Source organism: Macrobrachium nipponense, chromosome 24 (genome assembly GCF_015104395.2).
Source record: "Macrobrachium nipponense isolate FS-2020 chromosome 24, ASM1510439v2, whole genome shotgun sequence".
Lineage (NCBI taxonomy): Eukaryota > Metazoa > Arthropoda > Malacostraca > Decapoda > Palaemonidae > Macrobrachium > Macrobrachium nipponense.
In genome coordinates this window covers 52,807,920-52,825,555 of record NC_061091.1, presented here as the reverse complement: position 1 = coordinate 52,825,555, position 17,636 = coordinate 52,807,920, and the positions used below count along the sequence as shown (strand labels likewise).

Sequence of the window (17,636 nt, the reverse complement as noted above, 5' to 3'; positions counted from 1 at the left end):
CGGCAAAATTCTAAAAGTTTTATCTTAGTCTAACTTAAACCAAATGAACAAAGCTTGTTAAAAAGACAATTATTGTAAATTTATTACACAATTACATAAATTATAAATTGGATATAAGTAATTTCTCCAAAACATACTTATAACTAGACTTTTCTCCAATCTTCATTATTTATCACCAAAAACAAAAAAATAAGAAGCATTCCTTTAATCACATACCGGTATTACTTTGAGTATTGTTCTGAGTAGCAGGAGGCGTGGAGAGACCCAAGAGATCCGCAGAAGTGGAATTGTTCAGCTGGGGAAGTGAAATGGCTCCATTTGATGATTTCATCTCAAACTACCATAAAATGCAAGACAAATGTATAAAAAATCAACAAATTAACTGAAGAATACATGGAAATTTCTGGGGGTGTGGGTGGGGGGGGGGTGGGGGGGGGGTTCAAAACACTTATTCAAGTTTCTCCAGAAACACTATGTGATACCATTAACTACACAAAAACAGTTATGCAAAAACTAGAATAACTAAATGCCTTTGACCTATGAATATAAACTAAAGTGTAACTATCAACAGAACTAAATTTTATTCTAATAATAAAAATACTAGTTCCAAAAGGCAACAGGGTGGCTCTGAGTGACAAGGACAAGATGAAATCTATCTAAAATAATACAAACTTATTATATCCCTTTTTATTCAAAACAATTAGGTTTAGTCACCCAACAAGGCGGTGCATTTTAACACTGAATGTCGCTGCTAGCCTCACCTACCAAACTCACATCATACGAAAGGCTAGGTTATTAAGAGGATTATTGAAGGTAATTCCTTAATAACTGGGCTTTGGATGTGATATTTATACTAGAGAGTAAAGGCACATTATATGTACATCACTTCCAGTCCAAAAACCCATTCTGGGGCAATCAATTTTTCACAACTTGAAATTTTGTTAAATGCCTACTACATGTACTTACACAATCCTTTACCCAAAATTCTAAAAACCAAAAAAATTTTGTGGAGGGTAGAGCATCAATTCATAAGGTTGGAAGTTTGGGGTATTGATGGCTGATGCGAGTCATCTGGGCGTGTGCTGCTACTAAGATTATTTTTCTTACTAAATCCCCAGAACTGCCCTTAGAAAATCCCAAGATTAAAAAAAAACATCCCAAGATAATCAAATAATTGTACATCTCCCAAGCCATGGTCCTAAATAATCTCTCTCTCTCAGGAATGCTAATTTGAGTCTCTTTAACAATAGATATTAATACATATGCAAAGCAGAGAGAGAGAGAGAGAGAGAGAGAGAGAGAGAGAGAGAGAGAGAGAGAGAGTGTGTGTGTGTGTGTGTGTGTGTGTGTGTGTGTGTGTGTGTGTGTGTGTGTGTGTGTGTGTGTGTTCATAATGTTATAAAAAATTTGCTGTTTTTGTTGTCATTCACGTGGACTGTAAAGGTTTTGACCAGCAGGTAAACAGAAATGGATTAACATTCCTTGAGAGATTAAAGAAATGGATTTGTTTTGAATGCAGGGTTAGTAAATATCTTCTGAAGAAAACTCTGAAACAACAATTTTGTACTCAACGTAATGAAAAGGGATTCATTCTATTCTTCATGTAATCAGTAAAATAAACAATTTAAAACTAGGTACTAATTTATTTATTAACATACATTCTCACACAAAATACAGCTAAAACCTGATTGGCTGGAAATCTGTTATCCAGTGACTGCTCTCTACCTCTGTTCCATTCATAGACATATGTTGTGAGGTACCAAGTTTGGTGGTTATCACGATCGTGATTGTTTGACTGCTGAGGGCAAAAATGACTCAATAATTTGCTTTATATAATTATTTATTCCAGAAAATAAGAATACGACAATAATTTTAACTTTAATAATATAGTGGTATGAAAATCCCACAGTGTGTCGTCGTGATCACATGTACAACTACAAACCGATGATGACAATGACAAAGATCAACCCTCTCCAAGATCAATATGATGAAATGTATTTTATAGTCTTACTTATCATTAAAATTCACAAGTTGAATTCAACTTGAGAAGGCGAACTATAAAATACATCACATCGATCTTGGAGAGGGTTGTTCTATGTCATCATCAGTTCGCAGTCATACATTTCATCACAACAACTCACTGCGCTGGATTTTTCATACCACTATGTTATCAAAGTTAAACTTATTGTTGAATTTTTGTTTTCGAGATATAATTATATAAAGCAAATTACTGAGTAAATTATGCCATCAGCAGTAAAAAAGTCATGATCATGGCAACGCTCAATTATGTATATTTTTGTTGAAAATAATATGTGTTAAGATGATGTCAATCACCTCGCATTCATTTAACAAATATTATTAATATAAATAATAAACTATACTCAATAATAAATAATGATAATGAAAAAACATAAAAAATTTAAAAACTGCTTTTGTCTACAGTAGTGATGTTTGATTACGCTACAGACCCCACAGTTCTGAAATCCGAAAAATTCCAGAAACCGAAGCACATCTGGCCCCAAGGATTTAAGATAAAAGGATTATGTACCTATACTCTTATATAACCCTGTTTATGAGACAAATGAATATGGAATACCAGGACAAATCTCATTATAAAATGTGTATAAAATTCTGAAAAATATCTCTAGGTGCTAGTCATCAACAAATACCTAAAGATCTTTGGGAAACCAATAACATTCAGAATTTAATGCAAATTTTCTAATTCTTAGTTTTGTTATCACCCTCAAAACCAGAAAAATATGCCATAAGTTTGACCATGAGTTTCAGCCATATATAAGCATACTCATTACATCAATCTTAACCCTTAAACGCCGAATGGACGTATTAAACGTCGAGTCAAAATCTCCCCCGATTTCCGAATGGACGTACCATACGTCGGCTCAAAAAAGTTTTTTTTTAAATTCGCGGAAAAATACTTATAGGCCTACCAGCCGAAAACTTTTGAATCACGCGCCTTGGGGGATGCTGGGAGTTCACGGATCAAGGCGTTGTTTTGTTTACAATCATTACGCAGGCGTGCAAGCGCAAATTTCTTTCTTATCGCACTAAAAAGTATCAGTGACACATCTCAAAAATTATTTCGTCTCTTTGACATAATTTTTGCACCGTTTTAAATTATCCGTTACATGAAGTATTATATATGAAAATGTGCGCAATTTCATTTAGAATACAATAAAAAAATAGTCATGATTGTAACTTTTATCAGTTTTGAAATATATCCATATAAATAACGATAAGTGCCAAAATTTCAACCTTCGGTCAACTTTGACTCTACCGAAATGGTCGAAAAATGACAATTTGTCCAAAATTGCATTTTTCCTAACTATACAAACCTGAGGTCCTTTTACAATAGGAAGGTACTAGCGGCAGCTGGATAGGTCGTAAGCTTTCGAACAAGGGGTTCGGTAGTTAACTGCTTGTCCGACAGGCGCGCGCGCGCGACTGGGAGGTAAACAAATCACTTTTGCTTTTGGCCCAAGCAAAAACTGCAGAGTGAGGGGTGGCATGAGGTGGGAATAATGTGTAAAAGGATCTCAGTTTGTATAGTTAGGAAAAATGCAATTTTGGACAAATTGTCATTTGTTCCGACACGGCATACAAACCTTCGGTCCTTTTACAATAGGAAGACTCACTTCTTGGTGGGAGGAATCTGAGTCTTTTGTGAACAGACTGGTGTTCGCCCAACCTTGGAATGCCTCCCTGGTCGTAAGAGCGAGGGAGGGATCCAACGATTTTCATCTACACATTTCCAACCAAAATATAAGCTCGGAGCGAGCGCTCTCCCGCCCTCGGCACCGAGCATACACAATACGAGGATCATTTCTGGGAAAAATGAATTCCCGCACTTACGCCCTTCAGTCCCGGCATTCGCGGGTAATCGTATTAGGGCGTGGAGAAACCAAGATCCTTTAATTCACAATTGAATTCAATGGAAATAAATATGAAATTATTGTACTTACAATTCAGTTTCACTAAATAAATAGAAAAAGAAAAACACAACCATGCGAAAGCAACGACGATGAAGCGGGCAGAGAGCGATGATACACGTCTACACGCCAGCAGGCCGAAAGCAAAAGTGATTTGTTTACCTCCCAGTCGCGCGCGGGCGCCTGTCGGACAAGCAGTTAACTACCGAACCCCTTGTTCGAAAGCTTACGACCTATCCAGCTGCCGCTAGTACCTTCCTATTGTAAAAGGACCGATGGTTTGTATGCCGTGTCGGAACAAACGCAATTATAAGCTAAAACGCTTATATTGTAGTAATATTCAACTATTTACCTTAATTTTGCAACAAATTGGAAGTCTCTAGCACAATATTTCGATTTATGGTGAATTTATGAAAAAACTTTTTCCTTACGTCCGCGCGGTAACTCTTCCGAAAAAAATCATACATGCGATTGTGGTAATGTTTGCACCATTTTAAAATTAGCCATTACATAAAGTTTTATATATGAAATGTGCGCAATTTTCTGCACAATACAACTAAAAACACCCATGGTTGTAGCTTTTATCAGTTTTGAAATATTTTCATATAAAAAATGATAAGTGACAAATTTTCAACCTTCGGTAAATTTTGACTCTACCGAAATGATCGAAAAACGCAATTGTAAGCTAAAACTCTTATATTTTAGTAATATTCAATCATTTAACTTCAATTTTTAACAAATTGGAAGTCTCTAGCACAATATTTCGATTTATGGTGAATTTATGAAAAAAATAAAATTTTCCTTACGTCCGCGCGGTAACTCTTCCGAAAAAATCATACGTGCGATTGTGGTAATGTTTACACAATTTTAAATTAGCCGTTACATAAAGTTTTATATATGAAAATGTGCACAATTTCATGTAGAATACAACAAAAAATAATTGAAGTTTGTAGCTTTTCTCATTTTCTAAATATTTGCATATAAATCACGATAAATAGAAAAAAAACCACGTTCGGTCAACTTTGACTCTACCGAAATGGTCGAAAAACACAATTGTGAGCTAAAACTCTTATATTTTAGTAATATTCAATCATTTACCTTCATTTTGCAACAAATTGGAAGTCTCTAGCACAATATTTTGATTTATGGTGAATTTATGAAAAAAACTTTCCTTCCCTCCGCGCGCGGATTCTCCACAATAAATCTCCGAATTGCGTACATCGAATTCTCGGAAAATTTGCTCCGTTTCATATTAGGCATTTCATAGAGTTTTATATATGAAAATGTGTGCAATTTCATGTAAAATAAAAGGAAAAATATTTGAAGGTTGTAGCTTTTCTCATTTTCGAAATATTTGCATATAAATCACGCATAAATCTCAGAAAAAAAACCCACGTTTCGGAAAAAAAAAAATCAACCTTTGACGATACCAAAATGGTCCGAAAAACGCATTGTAAGCTAAAACTCTTACAGTATCGTAATATTCAATCATTTGTATTCATTTTGAAACAAATTGGAAGTCTCTAGAACAATATGGAGATTTACGGTGAATTTTTGAAAAAAATATTTTTTTACGTCCGCACATTACGAATTCGTACATAATTTTGTGATAATATTTTCCCGGTGTTGCTTTTATTGTTTTACAATGTATTATATATCAAAATGATTGCAATTTAGTGTACAATACAACGAAAAAAAATAAACTCGTTAGCTTTTACCGTTTCTTGCACAGCGTGATTTTAATACAATTATGTATGATTTTTTTTTTCACTACCATATATCGCATTATTTACATATGATAATGATATTATTTTTCCTTTCTGATGATTGCATACTAAAATTCAGGCAATGACAAAAAAAGGAGCCAAAAATGAACTCTTAATCTTCAAAACTAAGCGCGCTGTGATTTTTTGAAAAAATTATTTTTTCCGCTTCCGCGCTCACTCAAAACCGGCTCCGGAATTCGGGGGAGTTTTTTATTTTTACCGCTTCGGCGTTTAAGGGTTAAGGGACTAAATGATAGTGTGCTAACATACTGGAATTATTAAAAAATAATTGAGCACCAAGGGTAGTAAATTTTTAGCTTACTTTTGGAAATAAGTGCTGATCTAGTTGGAGAAGTTTATCATCAGGTCAGGTAGTCACAAGTTACTTTGACATAAATTAGACCGTAACAGAAGTACAATTTATCCATATGGTGCCTCCAGAAGGAAGAAATTGTACCGTCAATCAGTTTTAAACAGCAATTTTTCAATGTGTATCCTGAGCACAGAAACATCATACAATCCAGTTTGAGGGTGGGAAACCTTCCATGACTATAAAGCTAAAATTAATTTGGATAAAGTCTTACATTTTCAAACAGTCAAATGTTATATGCAGTCATGGAAAATTTGACAAAATTTCATGTCTGTCAGAGTATGAATTTGATTTTTAAAATCCAGTCCCTTTAATGATGACTATGCTGTTGCAAATATCAACCGAGTTTTATAATACCTAATATCAGTTTACAAGAATGAATTTGCATAATAAAAATAAGTTTTATATATACTTTCCTAGTAATTACATAGCTACAGTTTCTAACTCACAATTTTGAAATTCGCGGTAGCGCTTCTATTGTTTTAGTGTAAGTAACTAGGCCCGCCCACTTTCTGGGAAGAATATGTACAACACAGCTAAAGAGCTAAATTGGTTTGTCTCCTATGACCATGAGAGGGAAGGAGGGAGGACTCAGATTCTGTAATTAAATGGTAAGTATAAATATGAAACTTTATTTTATTGTGAAAATGCATATTTTCATACAAAAAACTTATCATGTAATTACACAGCTGAATCACACATTGGTACTCATTTCAACCTGCAGAGGCGTGGCGGTATAGCCATGGAGCACTTCTACTTACGTGGGAGCTTTGCAGTGAAAGAGTAATCTGATGGTTAGCAAAGCATACAAAAAGTGCCCTTGCTCTGGTTGCAGTACCACAATAAACAAACTAGACAACACTGTTACCAACACAAAATAAAAGCCACTACCCATCCACTTACAGACAGGTGGGTACTCCAGGTATACAGTATTCCAGGCTCCCCAAGACTTGACACCCTATATCAAAGCGAACAGATAGAGAATAGAAGGAATACCTCCTATGCTTCATCCCCGAACACCATGCCAGCCACTGACAACGGACCCAGGGTACAGCAATTTTCAAATACTCTCCACTTCATGCAAATAAAGTGACAAAAACTGAATTACACCTCCAATGGGTGGATGTGATAACAAGTTATGTTTAACCCTTAAGAGCCAGGCTAAAAAAACAATATGCAGCACCCCAGACCAAGCAACTTTAAGGTAGGCCAGTTTGGGAAAATAACAGATCAATGGAAAGAGGAAGACATGGAAATGGACATGGGGTAAGAAAAGAAAATTTTATAAAATTCTCCCTACCTTTCTCAGGAAATAAATACATTTACAATCCATTTTTAGACCTCTTTTGCAAGACAACCGTGCATTTTACCAAGTATATTATGTGAGAGACAAGCCCAACATACATCCTTCCAGTCAAGAACACAACTGACTCGGTAAACAGTCACAAATGCTAAGCCGAGCCACCTAAAAGTTGCCATTGCTAAATCTATTGGCCACTACAATCATGGAACCTCTTTCCCACTCCATTCCCCAAAATTGATGGCATGTAATACTGATACTCATCACAAGTTAATACACTCATCACTCAAAACCTGTTTTTGTTAATCATATGATGGCATTGTTCATTGAAGGTTACAAGGCAATGAGGTAGTGACACCTCGGATTTTGTGATCTTTAACTTAAAAGATGGGTAAAGAGTGTTCCTATATTTTCAAGTCTGTCCTCTCCTACTTGGTCATGTCAAAAGGACTTATTTGATTGCTAGTGCAGGCCTCATAGCAGTAATTTGATTTCTATTGCAAGCCACCTAGCAGTCCTTAAAAAAAAGTAGGAATCTGACCCTCCCTCAAAAAAAGAAAAAAAGTAGGAGTTATAATTTTAAAGCAGGAGTGCCACATGAATATAATGTGATATTTCAAATGGGATATTTTAAGCATTAAAATGCAAACAAGTAGTAACGTTAAAAATTCATTATCAAAGAAAAATCAAATCTCTACAAGCAAGAAACGGTTACTTGCTCCATTATATTAATTTTTTTTTTTTTTTTTTTTTTTTTTTTTTTTGAAAGGGGGAATCCCCACCATGGCTCACCCCTGATCAACATAGTAACGAGAGGTATTTTTCTAGCTTGTTCTATTTTACAACAAAAGTTACTAGGTCCTTGCATTTAGTTTCACCCTTTTTTATTAATCTATTTGATTCAGTTATGCAACATTATCCACAACAGATTTTCAATGAAATAAGCCTTTGACTAACATTCAATAATACTTAAGTAATATGCAAAGAAGGTATAATCAATCAGATTAAATATCAATAGTTAAAAAAATAGAGGTTGCATATACAGTGGTCCCCCCATATTCGCGGGGGGTGATTACGTAACCACCCCCCCCCAGGACCCCCCACCGGAATAGTTAGAAATCCGCGAAATGTTTGGAACCCCTATAAAAATGCTAAAAATAGCCTATTTTGTTAGTTGAAACTTAAGAAAAACCACTAAAAATTTTCATACTTGGTTTTTTTAATAGTTTTATCACAAAAAGTGCATTTTATGATGAAATTGATAACAAACCCCAGGAATTTGTGGATATTTCTCATAGAAAAATACCGCGAATGCGCGAATTTTCCGCGAATAATGCAGGGAAACGTTCTCGAGAGAAATCCGGGAATGTGTGAGTCCGCGAATCCAGAGAACGCGAATACGGGGGGTCCACTGTACTAAATTTGTCAGTCACTGAGATGCACTATCACTCATTTTTTCTTCTTGTTTAGAGAAGCAATTTCATCTGAAATTTTCTTCAGTTCAGCAAATGATTTCTCCAACTTTGCACTCTCTATAACATTTGACGACAGAGTATATATAAACCAAAATCATCATCACTAATAATGTAGTTTATCAACAAATCAATCACAAACCATGTTGCTGCACCCATGCAACAAACTCATGTACTCGTATATCTATTTTATTATAAGCAAAGTTTTTTTTTGTCATTTCAAACATTTTAGTAATTGTCGGAGTTTCCTCAAAAAAGTAGGCAAAGGAGGACTAAGTAAGGAGGTAGTCTGAAAAAGTAGGAAAAGTAGAAGTAGAAGCACTAGGAAGTTTGCTAATATCCTAATTAGACAACAGATCTGGGTCTCGGTGTTTAAAAACATAACTCAGCATGGCTCTGTACCCTTTGATGGTAGACAAAGCTAAATATCTAGAAGACTTCAAAAGAGCAAAAATCTGCAATCTGTGTTACAGAGGTTTTAGAAGAAGAGACATTATGTCTTCGACACCAGCTGTGGAAAACTGCTCACTTGGCCTTGTAGGCCCTACAAGAAGACTGACTACACTTTGCAATCACCTCTGCAGCTGTCTTGCAAAGCACTTTCATTCTGAAGCCTGTCAGAGAAAGAGTGGATAGCCCTCGGTTTTACTGATTAAATGCGGCTGTGAGAAGATTTTGTCTCTATGACAGAAGTCTTGGAAAGTTCACTTGCAGCCTGAGAAGGTCTAGGAACCACTCCTTTAGATGCCAAAACGGAGCCACAAGGGTCACTGAAGTATGGTGGTGGGTTAAAAACTTGCTTATAACTTCCCTTACCATGCTGAATGGCTTCTCTAGTGCCAAAAATTGGCAATTTGATTTTTGGTGCCGAAATACACCGATTCCAGTTGTCAGAGCCCATAATAGAGTATTGGTGTCAATACATACCTAAAAGAGGTGCTGTAAACTGGATATTGGCGCCAAAACCTGGTTATTGGTGCCAATAAGCCCCAAAAATTGCTGATTTTCAATTATCGGCAATTTTCACTTATAATCAAGCTGTCAGAACACAATCCCTGCTGATAACTGGGGGCTGCCTGTAGGTCTATTGATGGCATTCGTGACAGTTACCACAGGTCAGTATATACCTGTGGATTCAGAGTTCACTACATTGGTAGAACCCGTCTGCATAAACTTAGCTTGCCTGCCAGAACATTCAGCTTGCTCTGGATGAATCATGTAACAATCTTGGTGCAATTTTTCTGCTCCCACAAAAGCAGATCCTTTGCTGCTTCATAGTGGGAGAAAGTGTGATTACCTCCCTGATTCTTCATGTTGTGTTATCTGAATGGACTGCTAATGTCTTGTTAAAGGTTACTACTTTAAACGTTTTCTTACACTGATGTGAAGTTTCCTCTCTTCCTAGGACCACTTCTAGGAAATTTCCATCTCTTCCAGGTATAAGGCTAGGGTGGGGCTTAAAGGGAAGGAGAGAAGACCCTTTTAAAAGCCTTCCTTCTGATAGCCAACACCGAGGGTCTTCCTTGATTTCTAGTATGATGGGAAACACAAACGAGTCCGGATGAGTTTTCCCGTTCCAACTGTCTTTCAAGAAGAATTGCAGTACCCTCATATGGAATCTTCCTAAAGGGACAAACTTCTCAATGGATGAGAGTTCTTGGAACAATCATCCATTTCTTGGCCGAACAGGAAGGAAGAGAGAGAGAAAGCTTTGAACTGCCTGAAGGCATGAATAGACTCTTTTGGGGGATGGAAAAGCCTGTAAATTCAGAGTCAAGCATCATCCCCTAATAAAGAATTACCCGAGTCTGAATCAGATGCGACTTTTGTAAGTTGGCTAGAAAGCCCAGATCCTGGGCGAGGAGAAGGGTCTTCCGTAGGTCCTCCGTGCACTTTTCTCGAGGGAGAGCAAAGAAGCCAATTGTCTAAATTGAGGCAGGTGTTGATCCCTATGAGGTGGAGCCACATTGCTACAGGTGCGAAAACATGAGTGAAAACTTGAGGAGCTGTACACGAACCTCGAATACTTCTGGGGACATGGAAGTAAGCGTCCCACATATTGATGGTTACCATCCAGTTACTCTAATGAATGGATGACAGGACTGAATGGTTCGTTGCCATCCTGAATTTCATCTTCTGGACGAAGAAATTCAAGGCACTGACATTGAGGACGAGTCTCCAACCTCAAGATGACTTGGGGACCACAAACAGACAGTTATAAAAATCCTCAGTGCTCACATCCTCGACCACCTCTACAGCTTCCTTCCTGAGAAGGGAAGAGACCTCTTCCAACAGGGCCAAAAACCTCTCTGAGCCTAAGGAGTAGGCTGTCACTGATAGGAATCGAAACTAAGGGAGGCTTCTCCCTGAATGGGATGGAGTAGCCCTTACTTAGAACTTTCAAAATCCAAGATTCCACACCTTTGACTTCTCATTTTTCCAAAAAATGAAGAAGTCTGGCTCCCACTGGCACATGGAGGACTGGATCCTTACTTATGAGAGAGGAAGGTTTAGTGGAGTTCTTGACTGGCCTAACTGAGCATGAGTTTGAGCGAGGGCGAGACTGGAATCTTACTCTACTGCCCCAAAAGGCTGCTGTTTAAGAGGGGAGATTGTCCTAGTGCCAAACAAGATCGACTCCTTAGGACGCTTAATTCACCGAGCCAGATCTTGTGTTGATTTGTTCTGAAAATCAGAGGCTATCTCCTCCACCGTAGCCCAAGGAAAAAGATGAAGTCGATTCAAAGGTGAGAATAGGGAAGAAGATTTCTGGGTGGAAGTGACCCCTTGGGTGGTGAAGGCACACCACAGTACCCTCTTCTTCATTTCCCCCAGAGAAAATAATAAAACCTGTTCCAGGGATCCATCTCTAATGGTTTTGTCTGCACAAGAGAGAACACCCAGCCAGTCAGAAGACACATCCCCTGAAAAAAAGCCACAGTCTAAGATCTTAGCAAGGGGTTCCACAGTTCAATCTAAAAAGCTGAACACTTCAAAGACCTTAAAAATATTTCGCGCTAGATGGTCGAGCTCTGTTGACGCGAACATAATCTTGGCAGACACAAAAGCCGATCATCAGGCTGTAGAAGTCCCCCCGGGAGGAGGCAGCGACTCCAAAAGGAAGAGCTTCTCTGGTGGCATAAGCAAGGTAGCTCTGCAGAAGGTGAGAGGGAAGGATACAGAGGACAGCCTTGCCAAGCTTCCTCTTCCCTGAGAGCCACCCATCTATCTCAGTCAAGGCTTTCCTTGAAGAGGAGGAAAGGACCATCTTGGGAAGCCTAGAAGACTCAACAGGCTGTTTCCTCACCATAAAAGCCAATGCAGCGGGGCTGCTGGGGTGAAAAATGTCAGAAATCTGACCAGAAAATAACTAAAGGAGAGCTGCGTAAGCTGTAGGAGTGTTCCTCATCGATAGTTTCATTGTCGGATGAAATTGGAGGAGCCAAGTCTGACTGTTCTTGTGCTACTGCATGACACTTCTGTAAAAGCCCACATTGTTACTAAGTTGGTGCTGAATTGGCTCCAACGAAGGACCATGCACCATGGGGGCTGATGAAACTGACGTAGCAAAGTCGGCAGGAGTGTGGCGCCAGGTGTGGGTGCTCAGGAGCTGCTGGGTGCTCAGGAGCCACTGAGCACTCAGGAGAGGCAGATGGAAGCTTAAAAGACGACGAGTGCTTTCGAGAGCTGAAAGAGAGCTTTGATGCCAAATATACTGGTGCTCCACAACAGGAAGTCCAGAGACAAGCACTCAGGACTGTGCCAGAAGCTACAAGAAGGCTGTGGACTGTGCTTCGATTCCCTTAGCTGCTTACAGGGGAAAGGAGAAGCGTAATTAGCAGCTGAAATATGCCTCTTCAACAGCCGAGACTCATCAAAGTGCCACTGGCACCTCGTCTGCACTGGAGTCCGTATCACTAGAGGTCAATGAATGCACATCCTCATGGACGTCTTTCCAATGGCTATCCACCGAGACCTGCGACCAGACAACAGGCTCAACTAAGGGGGCAACAACCCATAGGCAACCCCACCAACCTCCCCTGGACTTCCAGTATGCTTCCTCCCAGGTTTAGGGGAGTCTGACAGGGATCTTTGTCAAGGAACATTAGCAGGACTAGTCACCACCTCCACTAACACTGCAATGGCACCTTTGTCACTAACACTAACTTTGTCCACAAGGACCTTAATAGATGCCCTAACTAGGCCATAGTATTGACAAGTGGACTGAATTTCTGGTCAAATCTGGCTTTGAGCCTAGCAATGGGATTGGGGTCGGAAGCATGGGAGCCAGGTAACGGGGTAGGAGGAAAAGTCAGAGGGCTGGTAATGGGAGAAAAGGCAGTTACAGGTGAAGGCAAAACAAATAAATCTGCTACACCTGATTTAAAAGAAAATACAGTTGGCTAAACTATACTTGGTTAGCTAAATTCCTAGCTTTGGTTGCTAGCCTTCCTCATCCAGTCTCTCTCAAGTTTGTGAAGATATGCCTTTAAAAGTTTCCATTTTCCCTGATCCTAGTCCTTACATTCATCACTAGTCAAATCAATTGAGCAAATCTGTTCTCTGCAATTAATACAAAAGGTACGTGAAGCGTAAGGGGCTTTCGTCAGTCTAGTATTGTCGAATTTGATGCAAAACCAAAACCTGTGGCACTTGAGTCAGACATGGTCCTTGAAAAATGTCTTAATCAGAGAAAAGTCAGGTTAAAGAAATCCTAAGCAAACTATAAATAGTGCAAAACCTACCAACAGAAAGAATACATCATCACTAAAATCCAAAATCAAGCTGCTAAAACAACTGAAGCTAAGTTGTTGACCGGCAGAAATGAACTGGACTCTTCAGCTGTGTTGTAACTATTCTTCCCCAGAAGTGGGTGGGCTAGTTACCTACTAAAACAATAGAACCACCACAGCAAATTTCAAAATTTAAGCTGCCACGCAAGTTAAAAACTTGGTAAGTAACTTATAAGAAAATGGCCAACAGGAAAAATAAAATATTACTGTAGAAATTTAACATAAAAAAGCTGGGTTTCTTGCTTATCTTGTTGCCTCAAGACAGATGTTCATAAGACAGCTAATAATTTTCTTTTGCTGTTTAATGTTATTAAAGGTGACAAATAAGCAGGATAACAGAGGGGGGATGACAATGGCAAGTTCAGTGTAGAAATGGTATACTGTATAATCTCCATCTAATGCAAGATAATTAATAATGCATGTTTGTAATATAAACATAAATGCTTATTTTACCTTAATGTTTATAAGTGAAACACTTCTTTTAAATAAATCCAAATCAAAACAAAATCAAGTCAAATACAGTAGCATTTTAAATTTTACAGCATTTTATTTATTTTATGACTATTTACACATAAAATATCCAAGTTTTTATCTCACTACACTGATTTACAATTGGAGTTAAAAACTGAGGATATGCAAGTTCCATAAAAGTCTATCTAAGACATGACTTTATGAACCATTTACTTTTCCAACTATAAAAGGGAAATATAATGCTTTTCTTGTTTGTTTATTAATTACCTGAATTACTCTGGTAAAGGAAAAATAAAGGTACAAGGAAGCATAATTTTTGTAAAATTATAAGATTTTCACCTATTGATATCAAATTTCATTTAAATTTTATTTGTGGGTAGGACCTAATGAGTGTTAAGGCAATGTAATAGAGAAAAGCAAGCACAAACAGTACAACTACATACTCCCTTTCTATTATAATTATTTTACACTTCAGCTTGAGCAGAAGTTGAACAGAAGGCCTATATCAACAACAAAAAATAGACTATACAAATAATTAAAGGTTACTTAAAGTAATTACATACAAAAAGAGCAACATAATTAAAAAGAATTAAGGCATTCCTGTATAGTGGTTTCACATGGTACTGTAAGCTTTTTTACGAGCATCTATATTAACTGTACTTCATGGGAGACTATTCTACTGCTTTCAATTAAACTGAAGAAAAAGGAATGAATATGTATACTCTCCTTAGAGAGGCCTCAGCAAGGTGTCACAGTTCAAACTGTATACACCTGACATATATAAGGCAAATGATATCTTATACAAAACTTGGCTGGAAACCATGCACATATAAACTATACTTTTTGTATATGGATATGGTTATCTGCACAAGGAATTTCCCCCTTTATATTTTTATTCTAATTCTGAAAGCAAACTGACAAAGTTCACAATCAATTTAAAAATAATTAAGTATCTCATGCGGGATACCAAAGCAATCAATGAAAATAATCATTGCTTTTGTAACTAGATATAACAAGCTACATAACCATCCACTTTCGAGTTTTTCATAATTATGTAGTGGGGTCATTATATATACCTATCATCAACTACAAAAAAGTACAAAATAATCTACCTGCGATTGAGCCTTTTCTACTGCTGGAGCTGCACTGTTTTCTCTAGCTTGCACTCGCGCTTCTTTCTGTGCTTCTTGTGCTGACATTCGACCACTCTTTTTCTTCAGGACAGCTAAGATGGAAGATTCTTTTTCTGTAAACGGTGGCATCTCCTCTAATACTGTTGCCTGAAAGAAGTAACTTAAGTTACTCCAAACAAATAAACAAGACAATCATTTTAACTTCTTGGGATCTGGATCTGGTATAGCATAAGAAATATTAAGTGTTTGACAAGCTAGTATGCTGTATGTCGAAAACGTGAAATTCCTTTTCTATTCTGAAATATACTTCCCTCATACAAGTTTTCTTATGGATCCTGCCGGCATATTCATGATTACTGGGGGTTTGAATGAGAAACTAGATAACGCAAAACTGTTTCATAGCCCTACAAGTCTCACTGCATACAGTTTACATGAAAACTGAGGACATTACTTAAGGTGGGGCATGCATGGTGAAACAATAATTTCCAGGTTACTCCTCTTTGTTTATTACTAGCACTATCTCTGGTTACTTCCCCTCTTTGGTTTTTACTGGACTAGGATCAGCTTTAGAGTCACTGGACCCCTGTTGCACAACAAAAACTGTCCAGAGAGATTTGTTTCTGGCCTCTCTATAAGGTGACACAAGGCACAGTCATTAAAACGTGTAGGAAACATGGATTACAACTTTGTTGGGATGATACTTCTCCACAAAATTTTTTTACATCACTCCACTTTGCAAACATGTCCTTAATCACAAAAGTAGGCATATTATGTATGCCCGTTCGGTTACTGAATTTTTCAAAACAGCCTCTTCTGACCTTAAATTCACTAACAGCATTATTTGTAGGCATTTTCTTACTGTGATCGGCATGTAACACCCTCCAACACTTTGCTACAAGTACTTTCTTAAATTCTATAATGTTTCTCGCCATTTTTACTTACAGGTCTGGCACTTGGAACTTCCTATGGTTCCATGATGGCTTATTTAGCAGTTGCACTTGAATAAAAAAGCACAAAAAACAAACACAAAAGCAGGATGGGCCACGAGAGAGCACAGGATGCTTTGTTTGGGCGCTCAGTACAGGGCCTAGTCATGCAGTGGTCCCTATAAGGAGCGTTTCCTGGTATACAAAATCTGAGGATATTTAAGAAACCAGAGTAAAATTTTAGTCAGAAAAAGTCTACCAAAACCTGGCCATACGAAATCCAAGGTTCGACTGTACTACCATCCTGTCTTCTATTGCAGAGAGAAGAACAAGCCTTGCAGGTAATTTTTGCCATTTATGTACCTTGAAATACTTTCATCGCTAGTCCAGAAATTTATTTTGCTTCCATCCACATTGTTACTATTTTCCTTACTTACTGCATTCACCCCTACATTCATCTACCAGGATCCATGTAGCCACTTTCCAGAATTAACTTTTTCCTTCACTGCTTTCTAGTTGCCAGATGTCTGGTTGTGCTTAATATTGGATCAATCCTATCCTCACCATTCCTCTCTAATATTTTTTTTTTTATTTTATGACTAAGTATTTCTGATTCTGCTACCAGCACCCAGTCACCAGAAGTTATAATGGCCTTCACCATACTCAAGTTGTAATTTAGTCCAAACAAACAAGACACAATACTCTTCCCATGTATTTTTTTTAATCAATAAAAGAAATTTCAGTACAAAAAGGAGTGTTCTTTTTTTAAACAGATGTACTTACCAAGACATCTGTGGTAGTGGTAATTGAGAGGTGAAGATATTCTGAAGCTCGTTGTTGGAGTTCTGCATCGGATGACCTTAGATTAGAATTAGACTTCAAGACTTCTTGTATTTGTCCTTTGATTTCAGGGAAAAGATTGATGAACTTAATGTAAGTGGTGAGGAGTAATGCTCTGGTTCCAGGTGAACACAAATGATACTGGAATAAGAAAATATTTTAGATGTCAGATAGAATAAAGGGTAGTAATGTTTTGTTAAGTCAAAGTAAAAAAAAAAAGCCCTAGGGTTATTTTACAGCATTTTTCCTTTAAGATAACATGATAGTTATATACAGAACATCTGCACCATCCAACTATTTCATACCTTAGAATGTAGTAACTGGAATTGTACAGCTGGTGCTGATCTTGAATCTCCTGCTATTAAATTGCCAAATTCACCAAGGATGTAGCCTCCAACTTTTACCATATTTTCATGGCAAGCTGGGGCTTGCAATGCCTGGAAGAAAAAAATAATTCAATCAAAGTAATACATAATGGAGGGAAAGGTGGCACTGTACATTAGTATATATATATATGAAATCACATCTTGGAAGAACTTCAATTCTATTGTTATGTCATGACATCCATAACCCTGGCCCACTGTGTTCCTTACAATTAAAGCTTAATTTTCCTTACTG

The 17,636-nt window shown here is 37.6% G+C and overlaps 1 protein-coding gene across 4 annotated transcripts in view; it reads right to left on the bottom strand.

Annotated features, from left to right (window-relative positions):
• Positions 1-17,636, bottom strand: part of LOC135205629 (AP-2 complex subunit alpha-like) — a 205,260-nt gene that overhangs the window by 50,453 nt on the left and 137,171 nt on the right. For 3 of the 4 annotated variants that reach the window (XM_064236426.1, XM_064236424.1, XM_064236425.1), the window contains exons 11-14: positions 17,324-17,455; positions 16,962-17,159; positions 15,232-15,399; positions 217-337 (exon numbers count right to left, since the gene is read on the bottom strand). In XM_064236426.1, the coding sequence (XP_064092496.1) occupies positions 217-337; positions 15,232-15,399; positions 16,962-17,159; positions 17,324-17,455 (619 nt within the window). The remainder of the gene's footprint in view (positions 1-216; positions 338-15,231; positions 15,400-16,961; positions 17,160-17,323; positions 17,456-17,636) is intronic. The other variant, XM_064236427.1, reaches the window with a different exon arrangement.